The sequence below is a fragment of the Rhinatrema bivittatum genome, chromosome 18 (assembly GCF_901001135.1).
Source record: "Rhinatrema bivittatum chromosome 18, aRhiBiv1.1, whole genome shotgun sequence".
Classification (NCBI taxonomy): domain Eukaryota; kingdom Metazoa; phylum Chordata; class Amphibia; order Gymnophiona; family Rhinatrematidae; genus Rhinatrema; species Rhinatrema bivittatum.
The window spans coordinates 18,691,671-18,712,144 of NC_042632.1; the positions used below are offsets into that span (position 1 = coordinate 18,691,671).

Consider the following 20,474-nt stretch of genomic DNA (forward strand, 5'->3'; position numbering starts at 1 on the left):
AGTTACTGCTTTACTCCAGTTGGAAATACATATTTGGATGATGTGATGGGCATTATATTCCCCTGGTAATTACAAGAAGGCGGGCTGTAAGAAAAACCTGGGAAGAAGATCCGATATGTAAAATAAATCAGAATATGAGGCAGACTCTAATTCCCAGAAGGCACAGGGGTTCTGGAGGGGGAGGAATTTCCCAGGCTTTGCCCTATTGAGAGGATGAGAGAGCCTGGGCATGGTAGGAGAAGGATGGGAGCTTGTCTGAAGGAGGGGCAGGGCAGGAACAGGAAGGAGTCCTACTAGAACCAGATGGAAAGGCAGAGGAGATGGAAGTAGAGATAGTAAGCAGCCCTGAAGACAAGCTGGAACCGATGGCAGACGAGTGGGGAGACCCCTCCAGAAAAGGAAATACTCATAGAAATTGCAGGTCAGGAATTTTAGTGAACGCTGCCTTGGGTAGGATGTAGTTGCAGCCAGCGTGAAAGGGGAAGCCCTAAACCCAGCTGTAGACTACAGTGAGAAGTAGCAGTAGGTCCTGGTTCCCTAAGAACCAGGCCCATAAAGTGCAGCCAAGCTTAGGCTGTGCAGGAAGCAACTGTGTATGGAGTGCAGGAGGATTAAGGCAATATTTGCTTTCTTTTTGTTTGAGTTTAATGTAGTTTGATAAAGCTATAGGGACTTTAAACTACCTGCATAACCTGGGACTATGTGTGCTTAAGCCTAGCTCACCATCTGGGATAAGAGGATTTGAATCCGTAGCTGTGACACCCTGGAAGAAACAGGGTAAAGTATAAGCAATACAGGTTGGAGTACCCAGCCTGGGAGCCTCCGAGGGTAGAATCAGGGAAGCACAAGGAAGAATTGAGCAGCAGGACCGTGGAAAAGCAACTCCCACAGGCTTAACCCATTTCTCATGTAACCAGAGAATTCCAGCCTGATTGCGACTGGGAGCGTGGCCGGTGGCATGAACCCGCAACAATAGTAATATGGACAAAAATGTTGTTTGCAAACTAGTAAGAAAAAAAAATGAAGAGTACTTTTATAGTTCAGTATACAACATGATCCATGATCAAATATAAGGCTGAATGCAAAAAGACCTATTTCAATATACTGTCAACTGATCAAGCCTAGTATGAAGGTCATATTAATGCAACACTAAATATGCATTTTTTGAAACCGTAGTGGGAGATATAGGGTGTGAGTTGAATCTCCAACAAAGATTTTTCTTGTTGGACATTGTGTAATATAGTGATGGAAACATCAACAGCATTTGTAGTATTGTTTCTTGTCATTTTCAAAATTAAATGACAAGAATAAACAAAGGATATTTTGTTTCTTTTTTATTTTATCATGTGCTAAAACAACTTAGTGCATGCTAAATTTTGGCACGTACTAAAACATTTTACTGCAAGTTAAAAAGAAATATTGTTTTGTTTCATTGTGTTTTTCCTGTTTCAATTTTCCCTACACACCCCTACCTTTTAGATTTGGTGACTTTCTCACCAGATAAGGCACGCTAGCATGAAAACTAATTGTCAGGGTCTAACAATTAAATATTTTCAGAGCTACTGTTAGAGAACCAATTCCCATCTCACACCCCTTACTTCTATTTACAGTTGCGATGGATCTTAGCGAGAGAATATGAGACGCGCTATCCTCCTAGAAGCTCTGACAATATTGAAAGCATTTTCAGTGGGCCATAACATAGTTAATTTCACTACTGTACAAACTCATAGCCAAAAATAAAATAGTTGATTCAGCTCTACCTTTTAAAATTAACAATTACAGTTTGATTTGAGACCAGCCAATTGTCAACAGATACGGCAAGATATACATGACATATCTACTCGTAGGAAAGAGAAAACATTGATATACAAATTGCTACAGCAAATATATCAGCTTCCTTTTCTTTTTTCCTAACTCGTGGATCTAGCTCATTGTGCTGGAGGGGATGCTGGAGACTTGCCTTCCATATGTACAAGTGGTGGCAGATATGTCCTCAAATTCTGGCATCTGACAGAGGGGAAGCTCCAGACAATAACTGGTGCCAGCGTCATGGCTGTTCTTCCTTTATATTTACTAGCAACTACATTTAGGAGACTTTTCAACTGAATCTAGGGACCTGAGTTTTTATCTGAAAACTCTCCTAAATTTAGGGACGTAAAACTCAGGGAACTAAATTTAAGTCTGCAGTCCATTTATCTAGATTTCCTGTAGGTGCATAAGCCCTGGTTTACTAAGCTTTTCCCCCATAGACACAGCTTTGGAAAAAGCCTTAACAAATCAGTTTGTGAGGTACCTAATGCTAAAAATCAGTGCTAAATTCCTACTTTGTTTTCCCTGCTTTAATTTGCCTCATTTTAAGGAACTAAATGTAGTCACCTACTGAAAACAGGCTGTTAAATGTATTGTAGGTGCTCAGCTCTAGTCAGTTTTCAAAGGGGTCAATTTAGGTGCCTACTCCCAAAGCTGGGTACCTGAATTCTTTCAAAATTTACCCCTAGAGTGACTTTAGGATTCACAGAGAACCGTGTGCTGTTTTTTTTAATGCTAACATTACAGCTTCTGCGATTCAGTACAAGGAAGCAGATTTACATTTCATAGGCACCTATTCTCCCACTTTCAGTTTTATGCATTTAGGTCATAGTTGTTAGACATTTATTTGGTACCCGGGGCACCTTATAGAATTTACAAAAAGCCATAGGCTGTGGAATAAAATGTGTGAAGAGTGAGGAGGATTAACCCACTAAAAGGATTCAATGGAAGGCTAAGAGGAAGATTAGGAATAGAGACAGAGGCAGTCTAAAATATGACCTCTTCTCTTTGTCCATCCTTCAATTCCATTATCGATCATCACCTGCGGATAATCATTTGGGATACAGCTAATTGTACAAAGATTAGAGAATCTAGCGAGCATGACTAGGGGAAAACTCAATGCACATTCAGGTGGTGCCTCTCATTGTGACAGCATGCAGCTTCTTCCAAACAACATGCAACCATATTCCAAATCAGACAGACAGCATCAATAGTACAATAGTGACAAACATGGGATCAGCAATCCACCCTGCTAATTATCACAGGTGCACACTATCATGGTGTATAGGAACATACGAATGGCCAAGCTGGGGCAGACTATTGATCCTTACAGCCCAGCATCCTGTCTCCGACAGTGGTTTCAGACTCACCACAAGAAAACTAGAGTTCATCTAAGCGCTCCTTGTAGATCTATAAAAGTTTCGAAGCCATTTGGTCTGCACTCAGTTTCTAATTTGAAATATAAACCTTTATCACATGAAAACCAACAAGTTCAATGGGAATTACAGTGAATTTTCCTGTAGTACAATGTTTAATACCTCTCAACTGGTTACTCATTAGACTGTTTATTTCAGTAGCTGTAATAAATCTATGGAAGCGAATAATGTGGTTGAGACCTTGTTACTTCCCCAGTGAGAGGCAACTGAGATGTATGTATGTAAAAAAAAAATCACTAAAATTGATTGTAGGATAAATAAAAATAGCAAAAGCTTCAATTTATTACCCACACTCGAGCAAGAACAAAACTAGCAAATATAATACAAGCTGCCCCACATCAAACACACACAGAACTGAGAAAAGCTCTGCAAACTTACTATGCACAGCCACTAGTTCCTCCTGCTCCTGCGCGTAAGGCCTTGATGCATCATGTAGATAATGGTTAAAACCTGGAAATTAAAAAAAAATGTTTTTACTGAAAAACCACTATGATGCAATGACTTTAAATGAAATTTGCTTTTCCAGTAGTAGCTACTGGATGGGCTTTCAAGCTCCAGTTCTTACTCTTCTATTTAAACGTGCTGCTGCCCCTGGAGAAAGGGAGACAAAGGCACTGGGATGGGAGGCATCTGTTTGGTCATGCACCACGATGAGAGGCATCGTTCTTATTTATTTAAAACATGTATTCTGTGCTTATTTTCCGAATAGTTATAAGCAAGTTACAAACGCAAACCCCCCCCCAAAAAAAACAACCCAACCCTTCATAAAATAATAATTTAGGATTTAAATTATCCCCAGTCCCCCTCTTAAATCAAAGTATATCTCCACATAATATATATTATAAAACATAATAAAACATCAATAAGTTGATAATGTATAATTAAACTACATAGTTCAGATTCAATCATTTGCCCACAAACCCCTACTTGTTATAGCGCCTTCCATCCTGGCACATGTCCACCACTGCTCAGAGTCCCTATGCTCAGGCACTGAACACACAGATGGACTATGAGACTGGGCCCGTGGGGGCTGGTAGTAGTAATCTGTGTCATTTCAGTATAGCAGCAACTCAAACATATACTTAAATGGGCAGAAATCACAGACACAACAACATGTAAAACAAAAATCAAGTCAGTACATAGAAAAAAGTTTAGATTGACATGGCATGCATGCCTCAATATGTAATTTAACACGTTTTCAGTGAAGTTGGCAGTCTGACCTGGTTTCAGTCCCAATTTGAACCTTTACTTGTCCCAAATGCACTCCAGTCAACAGTTTGCTTTGATCTGGTTTGAACAAGAATGATTTTTATTTTTCAAAATATCTAGATTTACCTGGATCAGATAAGGTTAAAAATCCAGGTCGGACTCAATATACACTACAGTATCTGTGCTAGTTGTTGGCTGATATGATCTGAACTGGCTGGTAGCTCTGGTTAAAAGAGACCAGAAAAACTGAGAAAATACCAAGGAACAAATCAAAGCCCATATTTATGTTATTAATGTATGCACATATGTTAAAAACAAATTAAAATATTTATTTGAACTGAGTAGAAAACATTACAGCTTCTCCTGCATAAAATCTCAGGAATGTGTGTCACATTTTAATTCAGTGTTCTAAAATAGTTTTGTAAAATTTCTAAAATTGGTTATTTATAGAGTGAAAACTCACCCCCCACCCCCTCCAGTCAATGGCTATATATGAAGCAAATATCCTGACTACAATAGTGTTTATATGCCTAGAAAATTACTTTCTGTGGAGAAAAGAAAGCTTACAATTTAAATAGAAAATGACACTTTATTGACTTAAACCAGGCTGGTCATAGAGTGAAGAGCTACCTACTACTAGATGAACTTGCATGAGCAAGTTAGTGTCAAAAAATATTGATTTTACTTTTAATAAGTTCACAAACTACCAGAGCTATTTGTGTGTAGCGCATTGTGCTGAAGCAGCTTACTGTCAGAGCTATTTAATTTGCTATTGCATTATAATCTATTTAGTCCAGGCTAAAAGTAAAATAAAAGATACCCAGCAGATTCCGAGCAGAGGGGAAGTGATAGAAATTCTTTTTCTACACAGCTCTATTTTGGTAGCCAATATATGTGTTAAAATGAGGTTATAAATATATTAGCTAATAACAGTAATATTGCATTAAGTGGGGACAAGGGGTGATTTACCTGACAATCACAATATGCTTTAGGTGCACTCTGATGCCTGAGGCCACAGACCACGCGGATTGAGCACCAGAGAAGTGCTGTAATAGGCAGGTATAGCCTGACCTGTATTACCATAATACTGTTACAATGCTTCACATTTTCTGTGATTTACTAATACATTTGTGAGACCATTAAAACAAGACAAGTATGATACCATCCTTGGGTATGGCCTCATTAGTTAATCGTATTGCAAGGTTTCAGCTTCGGTGTATAAGAGTATAAAATAATATAATAAGTGTGTCCGCAATGTTAGTAAAAACATGTCATCATTGTGGAGAGTCACACTACAGATGAAGACAGAAAGCGTGCCTGCTACATATGCTGATAATTTAAAAGAAGAATGATGCAACGAGACCTACATGTATGCGGTGCTCTTTGCATTAAAAGACATAAGAAAAAAGATGAAGAGATTCTTAAATACAACCTGGACGTGCGGAAGCAGTGCACAGTGAATCTTGAAATGCAAACAGCAGTTATTAGCAAAACCCACGGTGCTTCCATGATTATTGCACTAGCAGGCAACAAAATGGCATTCAACTGCAATGAAATGTTTGCAATTGAAGAGTCTGAGAGTTTAAGAATTCGGTGCTAACGTTTTTTGCCCAGCATTAAAGGAAGCTATGCTTATTAACTGATGAACATGTTTGCCAAAGGCTGTGGGTATTGTTAATTGTAAAGTAATGCTGGTTATGAAAAAATGCAATCCAATAGAGAACTTAAACTAGAGAACAAGCCACTCTTTCCCCAAGAGAAATAGTCAAATAGCTTTAAAACTCTGCACATTAATAATCATGCTATTAATGACCAGAGAATACTGCTCTAATATAAATTAGATTGGTGTCTTAGGGAATGGGAAGAAAACCCCATATGAGATAATGAGTCTGATGATCCAAAAAAGTTCAAAAATTAAATGGGTTAAATTCTGAGAAGAAAGAAGAAAAAGCCATTAGGAAATGGGGAGACACGACAAAGGGCATTTATTAATTCCAGAAATCTATTGCTTATTTCTTTGAGACAAAAAATATCTTGCATTTTATTATTTTGGGCAGAATAAGCTAAATAAGCACCTGCTTGTTTCAAAACAAATTATAGAGGGCTTGCAAGCATAACTACAAAAGATTACAGAGACCCAGCAGCACATCCTACTTGAACAGGTTACCCAGCTTGCCCAATCAATGCAAACTACCACAACACAGATAACCGCATTGTCTCCAGTTTTGTTCAAAATGAAGAAAGAAGATGGCCTGGATGTTTCTTAAAGGAATTTTGAAAGAACAGCCCATATGGCTGGCTGACCAGAAGCCATCTGGACCACCTACTTGGCGAATCTGCTTACTGGCAAAAGCCAAGCAGCTTTCCAGGCTGCAACCCAGATTGAAGAGTCAGCTATTTGGAAGTCAAAACCACCATCCTGGAAAGGACAGTTCACACTATGGAAACATACCAGAACTATTCCAGCGTGGCACCTTCCAGCCCATGGAAAGTCCATGGAGCCTTTTTCATCAAAAGGATGCTTGCTACAACCAGAGGTGAAAACAAGCCTCTAAGTAGCTAATCAGTTTCTTCTACAGCAGTTCTTGGACCCAGGGCTGGCACGTCGTCCATTAGGTGAACTAGGCAGTCGCCTAGGATGCCAACCATTAGGGGGCAGCAAAGAGCAGTCGTGTGGAGCTGGGAGTAAAGCCCGACCCGCTCGCAGCTGAGAGGAGCAGGTACTTGGCCCATCCCATTCATGTCTGAGAGGAAAAGAGACTCAGCAGGCCATGAGCAGAGTCCATCCTGCTTATGGTCAAAGACTTGTGCCAGCAGGGGCATGGATGGAGCCCATCCTGTCTGTGGCAGAAGAGAGGGAGAGGGGCCTGAGAATGGATGAAGAGATAGACTGGGGAGAACTGAGGGCAGAGCCCATACCCCTGCAGAAGGAAGAAGGAGCGACTAGAGAACCTGTGATCCAGAGAGAGATTGGAAGGGTGTGTGTATGTGAGGGCACTTCTGTGTATGGGTGTGTGTGTGTGTGTGGGGGGGGGGGGGGTGAGATATAGGAATCCTGTGTGAGGGAGTGAGAGTGCATGTGTGTGTGTGTGTGTGAGAAAGGGAGCCTGTGTAAGGATCTGTATATGCCAGAGAGAGAAGGAACCTGTGTGAAGGGTGTGTGTGTGTGTGCAAGATACAGAATGTTTGTATGAGGGGGTGTATGAGAGAGAGACAGAGAAAAGGAATATGTGTATGCAGGGGCGGATTGTGGGAAAATAGTGGTCTGGGGGATTTTTCTCCATACTGGCCCATGGGTACCCAATTACACACACAATTTGGTGAGTCACCAAATACAGAATAAAAGGACCATAAAATATACACAGAAATGCACAGACTAACTGAACTGGAAATCACAACAAGTTAGACTGTATGTAATGCAGCAATGGAAAAACAGAAAATACCATCATTCCTCATAAAACATCAAACAATAAAATCAAGAACTATAAAACATCAATCACAATAGGAAAATCATACTAAAAATATATATTTCAAAACTGCTGATGAATAGAATCTCCAGTAATATAATTACAGATTTTGTAAAACTTCCCAAACACCAATAAAATATTTCAAAAACAGCAGACATCAGATAATATTCAATAATTAAAACTAATAAGGATAGAAAACAATCCCCGGTTCTCCATACCTGAGAACTTTTAATTCCAGTCACCTTGAGATGGTCATGAATTAGTTGTTCTCTAGCACACATCACCCTCATATGCTCACTCATGCATACACACAGTCTCCCTCTCCCACTGATGTGCTTGCTTGCTCTGACACAGATGCTTACTGACACACATGCTCTCACTCATGGCCTTATGCATGCTTTCACACACATGCTGACTCATTAACTCTCCCTCACACACATGCTTGCTGACACACTCGCCCTGTCACACTCACACATGTTCAGTAGCACACAAACTCTGACTCATCCGTCCAGTCACACTCATACACATGCTCAGACTTATGCACACGCACACATGCTGTCATTCTCTCACTTGCTCACATGCTCACTGACACACTTGCACTCTACAGCTCACACATGCTGACGTACACACCCTCACTGCCTCATACATTCAGACATGCTCACTTATGTTTGCTTTTCTCCCCCTCTTTCTGTGAATAAGTAAAAAAACATTGGTCAGGGAAAATCCAGGCAGGGCCCATGAGAGGAGAGTCTGAGTGGGCTTTAGAGCACTGCTTCTCAACCTTTTTTCTGTCGGGTATGTAAAGGAGTATATGTTAGACCCTCCTTAAAATTCCAAGACCTGTCATTTAGCCTGGTCCACCTTAGGACAACCCGCAAGGGAATCCTGGTGCCAGGGTGTTTCCCCTGGGGAGAGGGATAAGAAAGCAGGCCCCAGAAAGGAGAGCAGGCCCAGATGAAAGTAGAAAAAAGAAAGAGCTATGCTAAAAACTACTTATCTGAAAACTGCTACATTTCTGTTTCCAGCACTGCTGAGGTAAGCAGGCTTTTGGTTGTTTAATTTGCCTATAAATAATAAAAACTGTAGAAGAATAGGCAGACTCCAGCCTTCTCTGTCCTCTGGCAATTTAAACACTGCTCATGCTATGTTACAGATTCAAGAAAGAGATTTCCCACAAGAATGTGTAACACTCTTGACAGCTGAACTATCAAGGCTAGTAGGCTGACTACTATGGAAAAATTGGGCTTTACCTGCTAATTTTCTTTCCTTGAGTCCTACCAGATCTGTCTAGGCAGATAGCTTTTTCTCCCCTACCAGCAGATGGAGAAAGAGAAGAAAAGCTTCACTGTACTGTTGGTATTTAAAACATTGTGCCACCTGCAGTCTCTCAGTAAAACTGTAACAAAGCTAACCCAACTCCCCTAGAACAAAAAAGGGGAAAGAACAAAACATTGGTAAACCCAAAATTAGGCCTAACACCCCTTCACTGAGGAGTTGCAGACTCATACAAAGGCAAACATATATATATACACAGTCAAAGCAGTCTTCAGAAAAAAAAGTTGGGTGCGAATCTGGACTGGACTGGTAGGATTCAAGGAAAGAAAATTAGCAGGTAAGAATCAATTTTTCCTTCCTTATCATCCACCAAAACAGTCCAGGTGGATAGAATGTACTGAAGCCACCCTAAACTGTGAGGGAACCTGTAAGACTTGCTCATAAGATGTCTTCTCCAAAAACTGCAGCCTCTAGAACATGAATGTCCAATCTGCAATGCTTGGAAAAGATGCGAAGTGAAGACCAAGTGACCATTTTATAAATATCCTGCAGTGACACCAATTGTTATGCTGCCCATGAAGCCACCTGAGCTCTAGAAGAATGAGTCTTCAAACCCTGTGAGACCTCAAGACCTTTGAAAATGTTTGCTAACACAGTCATCTCCTTAATTCATCTAGCAATAGAGGCCTTAGAAGCATTTTCCCTCTTGCCACAACTACTGAATAAAACAAAAGGCAATCGGATCTCCTAAAATTATTCATGGCCTTCAAATATCTCAGGACAATCCTCCGCACATCCAGGGCATGAAGCTCCCGATCCTGCTTAGAATTATCTGAACCCAACCTCCTAAAAGCCATCAGCTCCACTGACTGATCTACATGAAAGGAAAATATCATCTTAGGTTTAAAAAAAAGGAGGGAACTGTCTGAATATGCAAGGCTGTCCTTTGCAAACTGGAGGAAAGGGTCTATGAATGACATGGTCTGAAGTTCAGAAATCCAATTCACTGAACAGATAGCCACTAAAAACACTGTCTTCAGCATAAGATCTTTCAAACATGCTCTTTTTATAGGCTCAAAAGGAGGTCTGCATAAAACCTTCAACACCAAATAAAGGTTCCACAATGGGACCAATCCCCTAATCAGAGAGTTCAAATGCCTCACCAGTTTCAAAAAAACTGGAGTACATCTGGATGAGACGCTAATGAAGATTTCTGCATCTCACCTCTGTAATAGATCGCCACTAATTTCACCTTAAGATAATCCAGGGCAAACTCTTCTGCAAACCCCCTTGTAAAAAAGACAGGATTGCAGATATCAAAGCTGAAGAACATAAGAACATGCCCCATACTGGATCATAGCAAAGGTCCATCAAGCCCAGCATCCTGTGTCCAACAGTGGCCAAGCCAGGTCACAAGTACCTGGGCAGGATCCCAAGGGGAAGAGAGATTGCATGCTGCTTATCCCAAGAATAAGCAGGGGATTTCCAAATAAGCATGAACATCAGAATAAATGAGCAGGAGAAGAGGAAGAATGGACCATCAGGAAGGCCTTAAATCACCTTTATAGCAAAGGCTCTACCAGGCCTGAAACCTGCCACTTTCAATTGTAGTGAGAGACAAACAATGTAATCTTTTGCCCATTCCTTATGTATTTATTTAAAATCTTATGATCCGCGAACTTCTAAAACAATGTGTTCAGTGCACATTACAATTTAACAACCATAAAACTATCACAAATGACATTAAAACAACAAATGAATCACAGAATTAAAATACACAGTAAATTACACATAATAAGAGCAATTACCCAAAGGCCTCTTTATATAAATACACTTTCTAAAAGCCTTCGAATCCTGCACCTCCTCCGAGTTCATTTGGCAATGCATTTTTGCCTGCTCATAATTCCACAAAGTTGGTACACGCAACAAATGGGTGGAGGAAGATCTTAGCTGGCTCATATCATTGTATTTTATTTCTAACTGTACATGGATAATTAGAATATAGTAATTTATGTATAATTACCAATAATTTAAATCTAGATCTCCATATCACTGGAAGCCAATGCAGCGCACATAAAGTGACGATATTTTCTTTTTGTTAAAACACGTTAAACTGGCTGCTGTACCAATTGAGGCACATGTATTAGCTTCTCAGACAAACCCACACAAAAACCACTAAAATAATCAAGATGCCTCAACACAAGTGCTTGTAGCACACATCTAAATGCTGTATTTGTACTGGTATCATTTTATTGGCTTGAGCATCTTTAATTTGCAAAATGTAATTTTTGCAAAATGTTGAATATGTGGCTTGAAAGTCAACTGAGAGCCCAAAATGACACCCAAACTACAAGCCTCTTTCAATAACATTAGAGCATTTCCTGCAAATCTAACCAAGGTGGTTTGTTCATCCCGAGGGTGCATTCCCAACCACAGCAGCTTTGCTTTCTATATATTAAGAGAGAAACCATTCTTTCCCAAGCCAGGTCTTGACTGCAGCCATACAATTCTCAAACAAATAGAGGAAACTCACTGTTATTAGTACATGGAATAAAGAGCTGGAAATCATCAGTATACAAGCTGAGGTAGATCTTAAATAAGTACGCGCGCGCGTACTTTTGTTCGCGCGAACAAAAGTACGCCGGATTTTATAAGATACACGCGGAGCCACGCGTATCATAAAATCCGGGGTCGGCGCGTGCAAGGCTATGCAAAATCGGCAGTCTGCGCGCGCCGAGCCACGCAGCCTGCCTCCATTCCCTCCATGTCCCCCCAACCCTACCTACATCCCCCCCTACCTTTGTTGTGCAAGTTACGCCTGCTTGAAGCAGGCGTAACTTGCGCGTGCCACGTCAGCATCCCCCAACACAGGCTGTAGTGCCGGGGGACTCAGGACCGCCCTCCCGGCCTGCCCCCGAACCCGCCCCGGACCGCCCCCTGACCTCGGACATGCCCCCGAACACGCCCCCTCCCACCCCTTTTAAAAAGCCCCGGGACTTATGTGCATCCCGGGGCTTTGCGCGCGCCGGCACACAGGGCTTTTAAAATCTAGCCCAAAATGTTGCATCCCTAAGCTTTGTGAAACTTTTCCCAGGAGAAACAAAGATTAAAAAGGACAGAACCCAGGGTACTACAGAGGTCACTTCTCGCCATGAAGAACACTGCTCTCCCTCCTTGAACACACTGTCCTCTGCCCTGTAAAAAAGATACAAACCATCATTTATTTATTTTATTTATTTATAATTTTTTATATACCGCCGCTCATCAAAGATATCATGTCGGTGTACAATGAACAGGAACTTACGCCGGAGCGTTATACATTTAACAGATTAACAGATTATACATTTAACAGGTTATATATTAAACAAAGGTATGTATATAAATATTTGAACATAATAACACATAGCAAATGCCCATCACATCAACTCTTTGTAACCAGGAAATAAGCTTATCATGACACACAGTGTCAGATGCAGATGACACATCAAAGTGGATCAAGACCCCTGCCCTACCCTGACCAAGACTGCAAAATAAGGTGTCTAATAATGAAAGCAGCAATAGCTGTGTGTTATGAACTTTCCTGAAGCCAAATTGGTTGGCATCCAAAATTTCCTAATCAAGTAGAAGTAGTAGTTTCAAGACCACTTTTTCCAAGATTTTAGCAAGTGTGGACAGATTTGAAATTGGTCTGTAATTAGTTTAAGCAACTGGCTAGGTCCTTTGGAATTGGCCTATGTGTAGCTCTCTTTAATTGCTCAAGAACATAGCCTTCCAGTAATGATTTATTAACCAAAGTTTGTACAGTGGTCCCTTGACTTACGAACTCAATTGGTTCCAGAGGGCTGGTTGTAACTCAAGTTGGTTGTAAGTCAAGACTATTTTTTCCATAGGAAATAATGGAAATACCCATAATGCGTTCCAAACCTCCCAAAAGCACCCCTTACCTAACCATTTCTATAATAAAAAATGGTTGTATAATGTCTGTAATAACCAGAAACACCAATAATTTCCTAGTGTACTCACCAAAAGGTTATAAAATGTGCTTAGCTTACCAGAAACAACAATTTCACCTCCTCCACCAGTTCCTTTATGATATCTGCATATTGATTATCTACCTGGGTAACATCAAGAGAACATTGCACAAATCTCATCTTTGGGTGAGTTTCCTCACTCTGAAGATAATCAATTCTTCACAAGAGTGCACTGTTCTGTTTGTACCCCACACTCTGCATGTCAAAGTGGCATTATGGCTTTCTCTCTCCCAGGATATATTTTGGTTGTAACTCAAAATCTGTTCGTAAGTCAAAACCAGAATTTTGTTCGTAACTCGAAATTTGGTGAGAACTCAAGACCAGGAAAGTTGGTCGAGTTGGTCGTAACTCGAGCTGGTCGTAACTCAAGGGCCCACTGTATAATGGTAAATGACGCCTCCTTCTTAGCTTTAACAAGAGCAAAAGAACAAGGAACTAATAGGGAAGATGTTACTTTAAACTCTGCTATAACAGTAATAAGTTCCCATAAGGAACTGTCTGTCTTGGGATACAGTTTGAGACAAAGCACTATCAACACATGAAACAGTGCAAAGCTGTGTTTCTATATTCACTGCCTTAGTCTCAAAATAATCAGCCAATGCATCACATGATGGAAAACTCTGATTCAATGTGGATGGGTTTAGAGTATAATTTTCTAACCTGAGCAAATACTGTAACAAATAATTGATTTTTGCAAAGGTCTACCATAATGTTCAGATTGTCTCTTCTATATTTGCAGGGCATGCCCTGATATAACTACGAAGCAGTGTTACCACACTTTTCCCATTGTCATTCAGCCTAACGGCCTTCCCCTTTTCTTTCAGCTCTTGAGAAAACCACAAATTACTATCAACTCTTACATGAGTCCTTACTTTTTGTTCCAGTGCTAGCCTGTTATAATCTTCATTAGCCGACAGACTATCCCAATACACATTTACATTCTCAGCCATCCAAGTTGAGGTAAGCAATGCCACATTTACTACAGGGTATTTCTTTCTATTAATAATAAAACTATTCTGTTGTAACTTATTATATCTCAGAAGATCAAACAAAATAAAAAAAATAATCTGACCCTATGAACTCATTAATAGTAAGATGCTTTGCCATTCTTGCTCATGTGTCATGACAAAGTATAAGATCTAAAATATGTCCTGTTTTGTGAGTCTCTTCCTGAATATATGGGCCGATACAGTAAAATCACGTGAGAGCGGGCGCGCGCACAGTCCACTCTCCTGTGCGCGCGATACAGTATTTTAATTTATTAAAATTAGGGCCGGTGGTAAAAAGAGGCGCTAGGGACACTAGCGTGTCCCTAGCGGCTGTCAGCGGGTTTGACAGCCGACGCTCAATTTTTCCAGCGTCAGTTCTCAAGCCCGCTGACAGCCACGGGTTTGGAAACCGGACGCCGGCAAAATTGAGCATCCGGTTTTCGACCCGTGGGCCTATTTCAAAATTTTTTTTTCTATTTTTTTTTTTACTTTCAGGACCTCCGACAATATCACCATGATATTAAGTCGGAGGGTGCACAGAAAAACAGTTTTTACTGCTTTTTTGTGCACTTTCCTGGTGCCTGGAGAAATTAGCGCCTACCTTTGGGTAGGCGCTAATTTCTGAAAGTAAAATGTGCGGCTTGGCTGCACATTTTACTTTCTGTATTGCGCGGGAATACCTAATAGGGCCATCAACATGCATTTGCATGTTGCAGGCGCTATTAGGTTCGGGGGGGGGGGGGGTTGGAAGCGCATTTGGATGTGCTATTACCCCTTACTGAATAAGGGGTAAAGTTAGCAAGTCCAAAACGCGCGTCCAATCACGGGTTAACAGTGCGCTCTGCCGGAGCGCACTGTACTGTATCGGCCTGTAAGTGAACAAAATTTATAGTTGCTAAGATAAAAATTAGTGCCTTCACATTGCCAGAAGCTAGACTATTGAAGTCTCAAAAAATGATTATTTTAGAAAACTAGAGAGTGTGTGTAACCAGAAACTCCATACGAGAATGCATCTCTCCAACATTTAGGCCTGGAAGAACCATATAAAACAGAAGACCCATTCACAGAGCAGGATCTTGCTCAAAACATGACATAATTCAAACAAATTAATCAAAGAGAATCTTTTCAAGCCAATAAGCATAACAAATAACATGGCCATGTTTCAAAGAATCAATGTCTCTTTCAAGGGGACAAGTTAAATAGCTAACAAGCACTCCATTTGTGTCCTTGTGTCATAGTACGTTCATGCAAACCATGTTCCAGTTTTGATTGCACTTCTTATGTCTCCCATGAAAACATTTTACATAGTGAATAAAATAGGAGTGGATTTAAATGCTCATTCTGAAACAATGCACATAAATTTGAATTGGTCAACGTGTTTTATATATTATAGAATCTGTTGTGTGCTGCATGATAGATGTCATTTCAAAATGACTATTTAAATCCACTCACATTTTATGCAGTTTGTAGAACTTGTCATAGGAGATGTCAGAGGTGTGATCAAAACAAAAACTATTCATGGAAGATGCTGTAGGTGTAGGTGAATGGTCATATGTGAATACAAATGGAGACTCCATTAACAAATTAATCTTTCCCCTTAATACATTCATCATAATTCAGCCATACCAGGGCTCAATGTACTGGTTTGAATTAGTTATTTGATTTATATTTAAAAGACGTTTTGAGTCAAAACATAACCCTGACTATTGCAGTGTGTTGACAATCTAAGTAGCAAATTAGCTTATTATGATGACCTTTTCAAAGTATTTCTTTATTTTATGGATTTATTATTTACAGACATTATTTCTAGAAATGTTAAAATTTGAATGAAAAGCACTATTATTTTTCATGTGGGCATCTGTCGGTTATAGGAGCTGTTCAGACCATGGTGCTCAAAAGGTTTATCGATCGCTCTTGTTTATTCTATTGTGCCTTGAGTTTGAATAGATTCCTTTTCATCCTTCTTTGGACATTTTAAATTATTTCAGTGATTCATGGCTTGTAATCTCACCAGAACCTCTCAAATATAAGCACACATTTTCTTTCAGTCTACTATGGCTCTATGGGGAAGGGCCTGGTACAGTAGTTAAATAACAAGTCAGAAGTAATGATAGGGGTGCAAGATTTAATTTCATCTTGCATGAACCTTGGAAAATGTTATCCCCCTGTGTCCTGATTTGCCCAGTAAATACTGAGAGATAATAATGCTTTTTCCTGTGAAAGATTTCACAGAGGCCAGTGTTTCCCAACCCTCTCCTGCAGGCACTCCTAGCCAGTTAGATTTTCAAGATTGCCACAATGAATATGCATGAGATAGATATGCATACTCTGGGTCTCCAGTGTATGCAGCATTTAAATATCTCTAAAATAACTATAAATATGTGAATATACCTTAGCACAAGCACATATGAAATATGGCACCATTTCTTTACAAACCAATATTATTTACTAATTCCCAACAATATAAAATATATGAATATAATCCAGGCTACGAGATTATTTGTCCAGAGACATATTCTAGAAACCACAAGGGATTCCAGACCTTCTGAGAATATACTCCAAGCCACAGGGCCCATTGGCATCTGAATAACAATAGAATCCAACCATGTCCACGTTGAAGGCAGAGGGGATGCAGAGAGGTAATTCCTCACTCTGCCTTTCTGCTTCCCTATGAAACAAGGAAATTTTACTGAAAAAGAAAAGTAGTAAACTGTTAACAGAACAGGGAACTATCAGGAACCCAAGCTAGTAGCGCATTTGATTTGGCCATCTTGAAAGTGTTCACCACACATATTCCCATCCTAGCTGATAGTTCTTAGTATGCTGGTTTTGTGGTATAGCACATGGGCAAGTTTCTATGCATCGGTTATGTATGGAATACATGCCCTGCATAACCAACCTCTCTGCAGGACATTTAGAAACTCTCTCTCTTCCTCACACATCACCAAAAATGCCAGCAGTAAACAATTCTGGAATCTGAAACTTGCTTTCCTCTCTTGGTATATGGATGATGTATGATGGGAAAAAAAAAACAGCTTAGATTTTCTAAGCTAATTTTGCACTGCAATATCTGAAACAGGCTGTAAAATAAGCAAATGGCACAAAGACAGAGTCAGACATAATATACATTTTTACCTATATACAAAATGGTATTACTGGTCCCTAGAGTGAAAATCACTTTCTTACATATTGAGCCATTCTGGATACACTCCAATATGGTTTTCACCCTCTTTGGCCTTGCCAAAGTTTCCAATGACCTGTTTATGGCTAAAGCCAAAGGTCTTTACTCTCTCCTTATCCTTCTTAACCTATTGTTATTATTTGTAAGGGTTTTGGGTGGATCCCTGGACCTGTGGCAGATGACCATGCCCATAGGGGGAAGTCCCGTGAGGGGCCACAGATCAGGCTCAGCATAGGAGACACACACACACTAATTCTTTTATTTTACAGGATTGGTGAACCACCAGAGGTGGCAGTAGTGAGCTGGAAAGTAGCCCGGTTGGGCTTGTAGTCCCTCAGGCTCTGGAACAGCAATCCCACAATGGCTGTGCTGTAATAGAGAGAACTGATATTGTGAGTAGTAGCAGGATATGCAGAGTTCAGGAATAAAGCCTCATTGGTAATGTACTCACGCAGCGGTCTCAGTGTGGAGCACAGGAGCTGGAGTAAAGGCAGGCCCTCGAGGAGCAAGTATCTGGTTCCAGGGAGCAGCTCTGAGAGATAGAGATGGTAACTCACAGATGTTATTGGCAGTGGTATCTTTCTGGCAGAAGTGGAGTCCAAGTAGCGAGTCCAGGAACATGGGCCCTCGAGGAGCGAGTACCGGTTCCAGACAGCGACCTGAAAGATAAAAAAAAGAGAGAGAGGCCCCCAAGGAGCAGGTACCCCAAATACAGTAGGTCCAAAGGAGGCAGAGTAGTAAGGCACAGAGAGCAAATCCCTTCCGTTCGGAAACCTTTGCTAACTCGATTAGCTAACAATCGTGTAGGCCTTTTGTATGCTGGATGAATGACATCATCACAAGGGGACATCCCTGAGGTTTGCATCACTGAAGGTACTTGAAGCAGGGCCGCATGGTGTGCGTGCCCTAAAGCAGCTGAACAGCATGGCGGGAGGCAGCGCCCAAGCCGGTCCGGGGATGCCGGAGAGGACGGCAGGCAGATGCCGCGGCAGCCAGACGTCCGTCAACCGCAGGAGGAGTCGCCAGAGAGGTAAGGAGGGCGGAGTGGAGATGTCGGACAGCGACAGTCATAACAGTACCCCCCCTTCAAAGGGCGGTCTCCTCTTCGGGTACCAATCTTCGGTTTAGAAGGATGTGAAAGGTGAAATTGACGGAGCATCTCTTTATCAAGGATGTTAGGCTGAGGCTCCCAAGAGTTTTCTTCGGGGCCGAAACCTTCCCATGACAGAAGGTATTCAAGTGCTTTGCCTCATCTTCGGACATCAAGTATCTCTTCAACCTTGTATTCTAGTGCGTTGATAACAGGTGGTTCCTGAGTCTTGGAAGTAAATTCGCTGAGAATGAGCAGTTTTAAGAGTGAAACGTGGAATGCGTTATGGATGTAGAGTCCATGTGGTAGCTTCAGACTATAGGTGATGTTGCCAAGATGTCAGAGGATTGGAAATGGTCCAATGTAGTGAGGAGCGAACCGAGTGGAGGGTAGCTTCAGTCTGAGGTGTTTGGTAGATAAAGTCTGGTTATCTCCAGGCTTGAAGATTGGCGCTTGAGAATGGCGAGCGTCATAGTACTTCTTAGCACAGTCACTCGCTTTATTCAGCATGTCCTTTGTAGGAACCCACAAGTTATGGATTTCATCAGCAGTAGCTTGAGCTGCTGGAGACGTCACTGAGAGCTTCAGTGGAAGTGGCGGTGTTGGAGAATGTCCATATACCACTTCAAAAGGTGTTGATCCAGTCGATGTTGCTGGATGAGAGTTGATGGTGAGTTCAGCCCATGGTAGCAGTTCAGTCCAGTTATTCTGATGGGAACTGACGTGGGCACGAATGAACTTTTTCAAGGTTCTATTCATCTGTTCTGTTTGGCCATTTGATTGCGGATGGTAGGCTGAAGTGTAGTCTAAAGAGATGTCAAATAATTTGCACAAGGTCCTCCAGAATCATGCCATGAATTGTGATCCTCGGTCAGAGACAATGTGACTAGGTAGGCCGTGAAGGCAAAATATGTGCGATACGAAGAGCTTCGCAAGCTCCAAGGCTGAGGGTAAGCCAGGAAGCGCTACAAAGTGGGCCATCTTGCTGAAGCGATCAACTGTTACCAAGATGGTATTTATTCCTCTGGAAGGGGGTAAATCGACTACAAAATCAGTAGCAATGTGTGACCAGGGCTGTTCCTGAACTGGCAGAGGATGTAGCAGACCCCACGGTTGACCAGAAGCAGGTTTGTTCTTGGCACAATTTGTAGAAGATGCCACATAGGAATAGGTATCCTTCTTGGTTATATGCCACCAATACAATTTCTGTATCTTGAGCAGGGTACTGCGTTGACCAGGATGGCCAGCCAGCTTGGAATTGTGCGCCCAAAAGAGCACCTTCTTCCTGAGGTGTTTTGGTATGATGGTCTTACCAGCAGGCACAGAATGGGTAGTCGCCAAGATGACTTTCTTCGGATCAATTATGTGCTGAGGTTCTTCGGGCACATCCTCCGAGAGAAAGGAGCGTGACAAGGCATCTGCTCTGGTAATTCTGTCTCCGGGGCAATATTTAAGTACAAAGTCGAAACGATTAAAAAATAAGGACCATCTGGCTTGTCTGTGGTTAAGATGTTGTGCGTGGTGGAGATACTCTAGATTTTTGTGGTCTGTGAATATGGTTATTTGATGTTGAGCGCCTTCGATCCAAGGCTGCCATTCCTCGAAAGCAAGCTTTATTGCCAAGAGCTCTTTATCACCGATCCCATAGTTCTTCTCGGTCGGGGAGAATCATTGAGAGAAGAAGGAACAGGGATGTAAGGCTTTCGAGTCTCCTGTCTGGCTCAATACGGTCCCCATGCCGACATCTGAAGCATCAACTTCAACGATAAAGGGCTTGTTGGGGGTCAGGATGCCACAAGCACGGTTCTGTGGAGAAGGCAGTCTTCAGATTCTCAAATGCGGAAATGGCCTCCACAAGCGTTGGCCTCCACAAGCGTTGGCCTTTCTCAAATGCGGAAATGGCCTCCACAAGCGGAAATGGCCTCCACAAGCTTTGGCACCCTTGCGGGTCATAGCTGTCAAGGGTACTGTTAAAGAAGAGTAGTTC

The 20,474-nt window shown here is 41.4% G+C and overlaps 1 protein-coding gene across 1 annotated transcript in view; it reads right to left on the reverse strand.

The window, feature by feature from the left end:
* Positions 1 to 20,474, reverse strand: part of TENM2 (teneurin transmembrane protein 2) — a 2,776,334-nt gene that overhangs the window by 1,032,241 nt on the left and 1,723,619 nt on the right. The window contains exon 5 of the mRNA XM_029583832.1: positions 3,624 to 3,695. Coding sequence (XP_029439692.1) covers positions 3,624 to 3,695 — 72 coding nt within the window. The remainder of the gene's footprint in view (positions 1 to 3,623; positions 3,696 to 20,474) is intronic.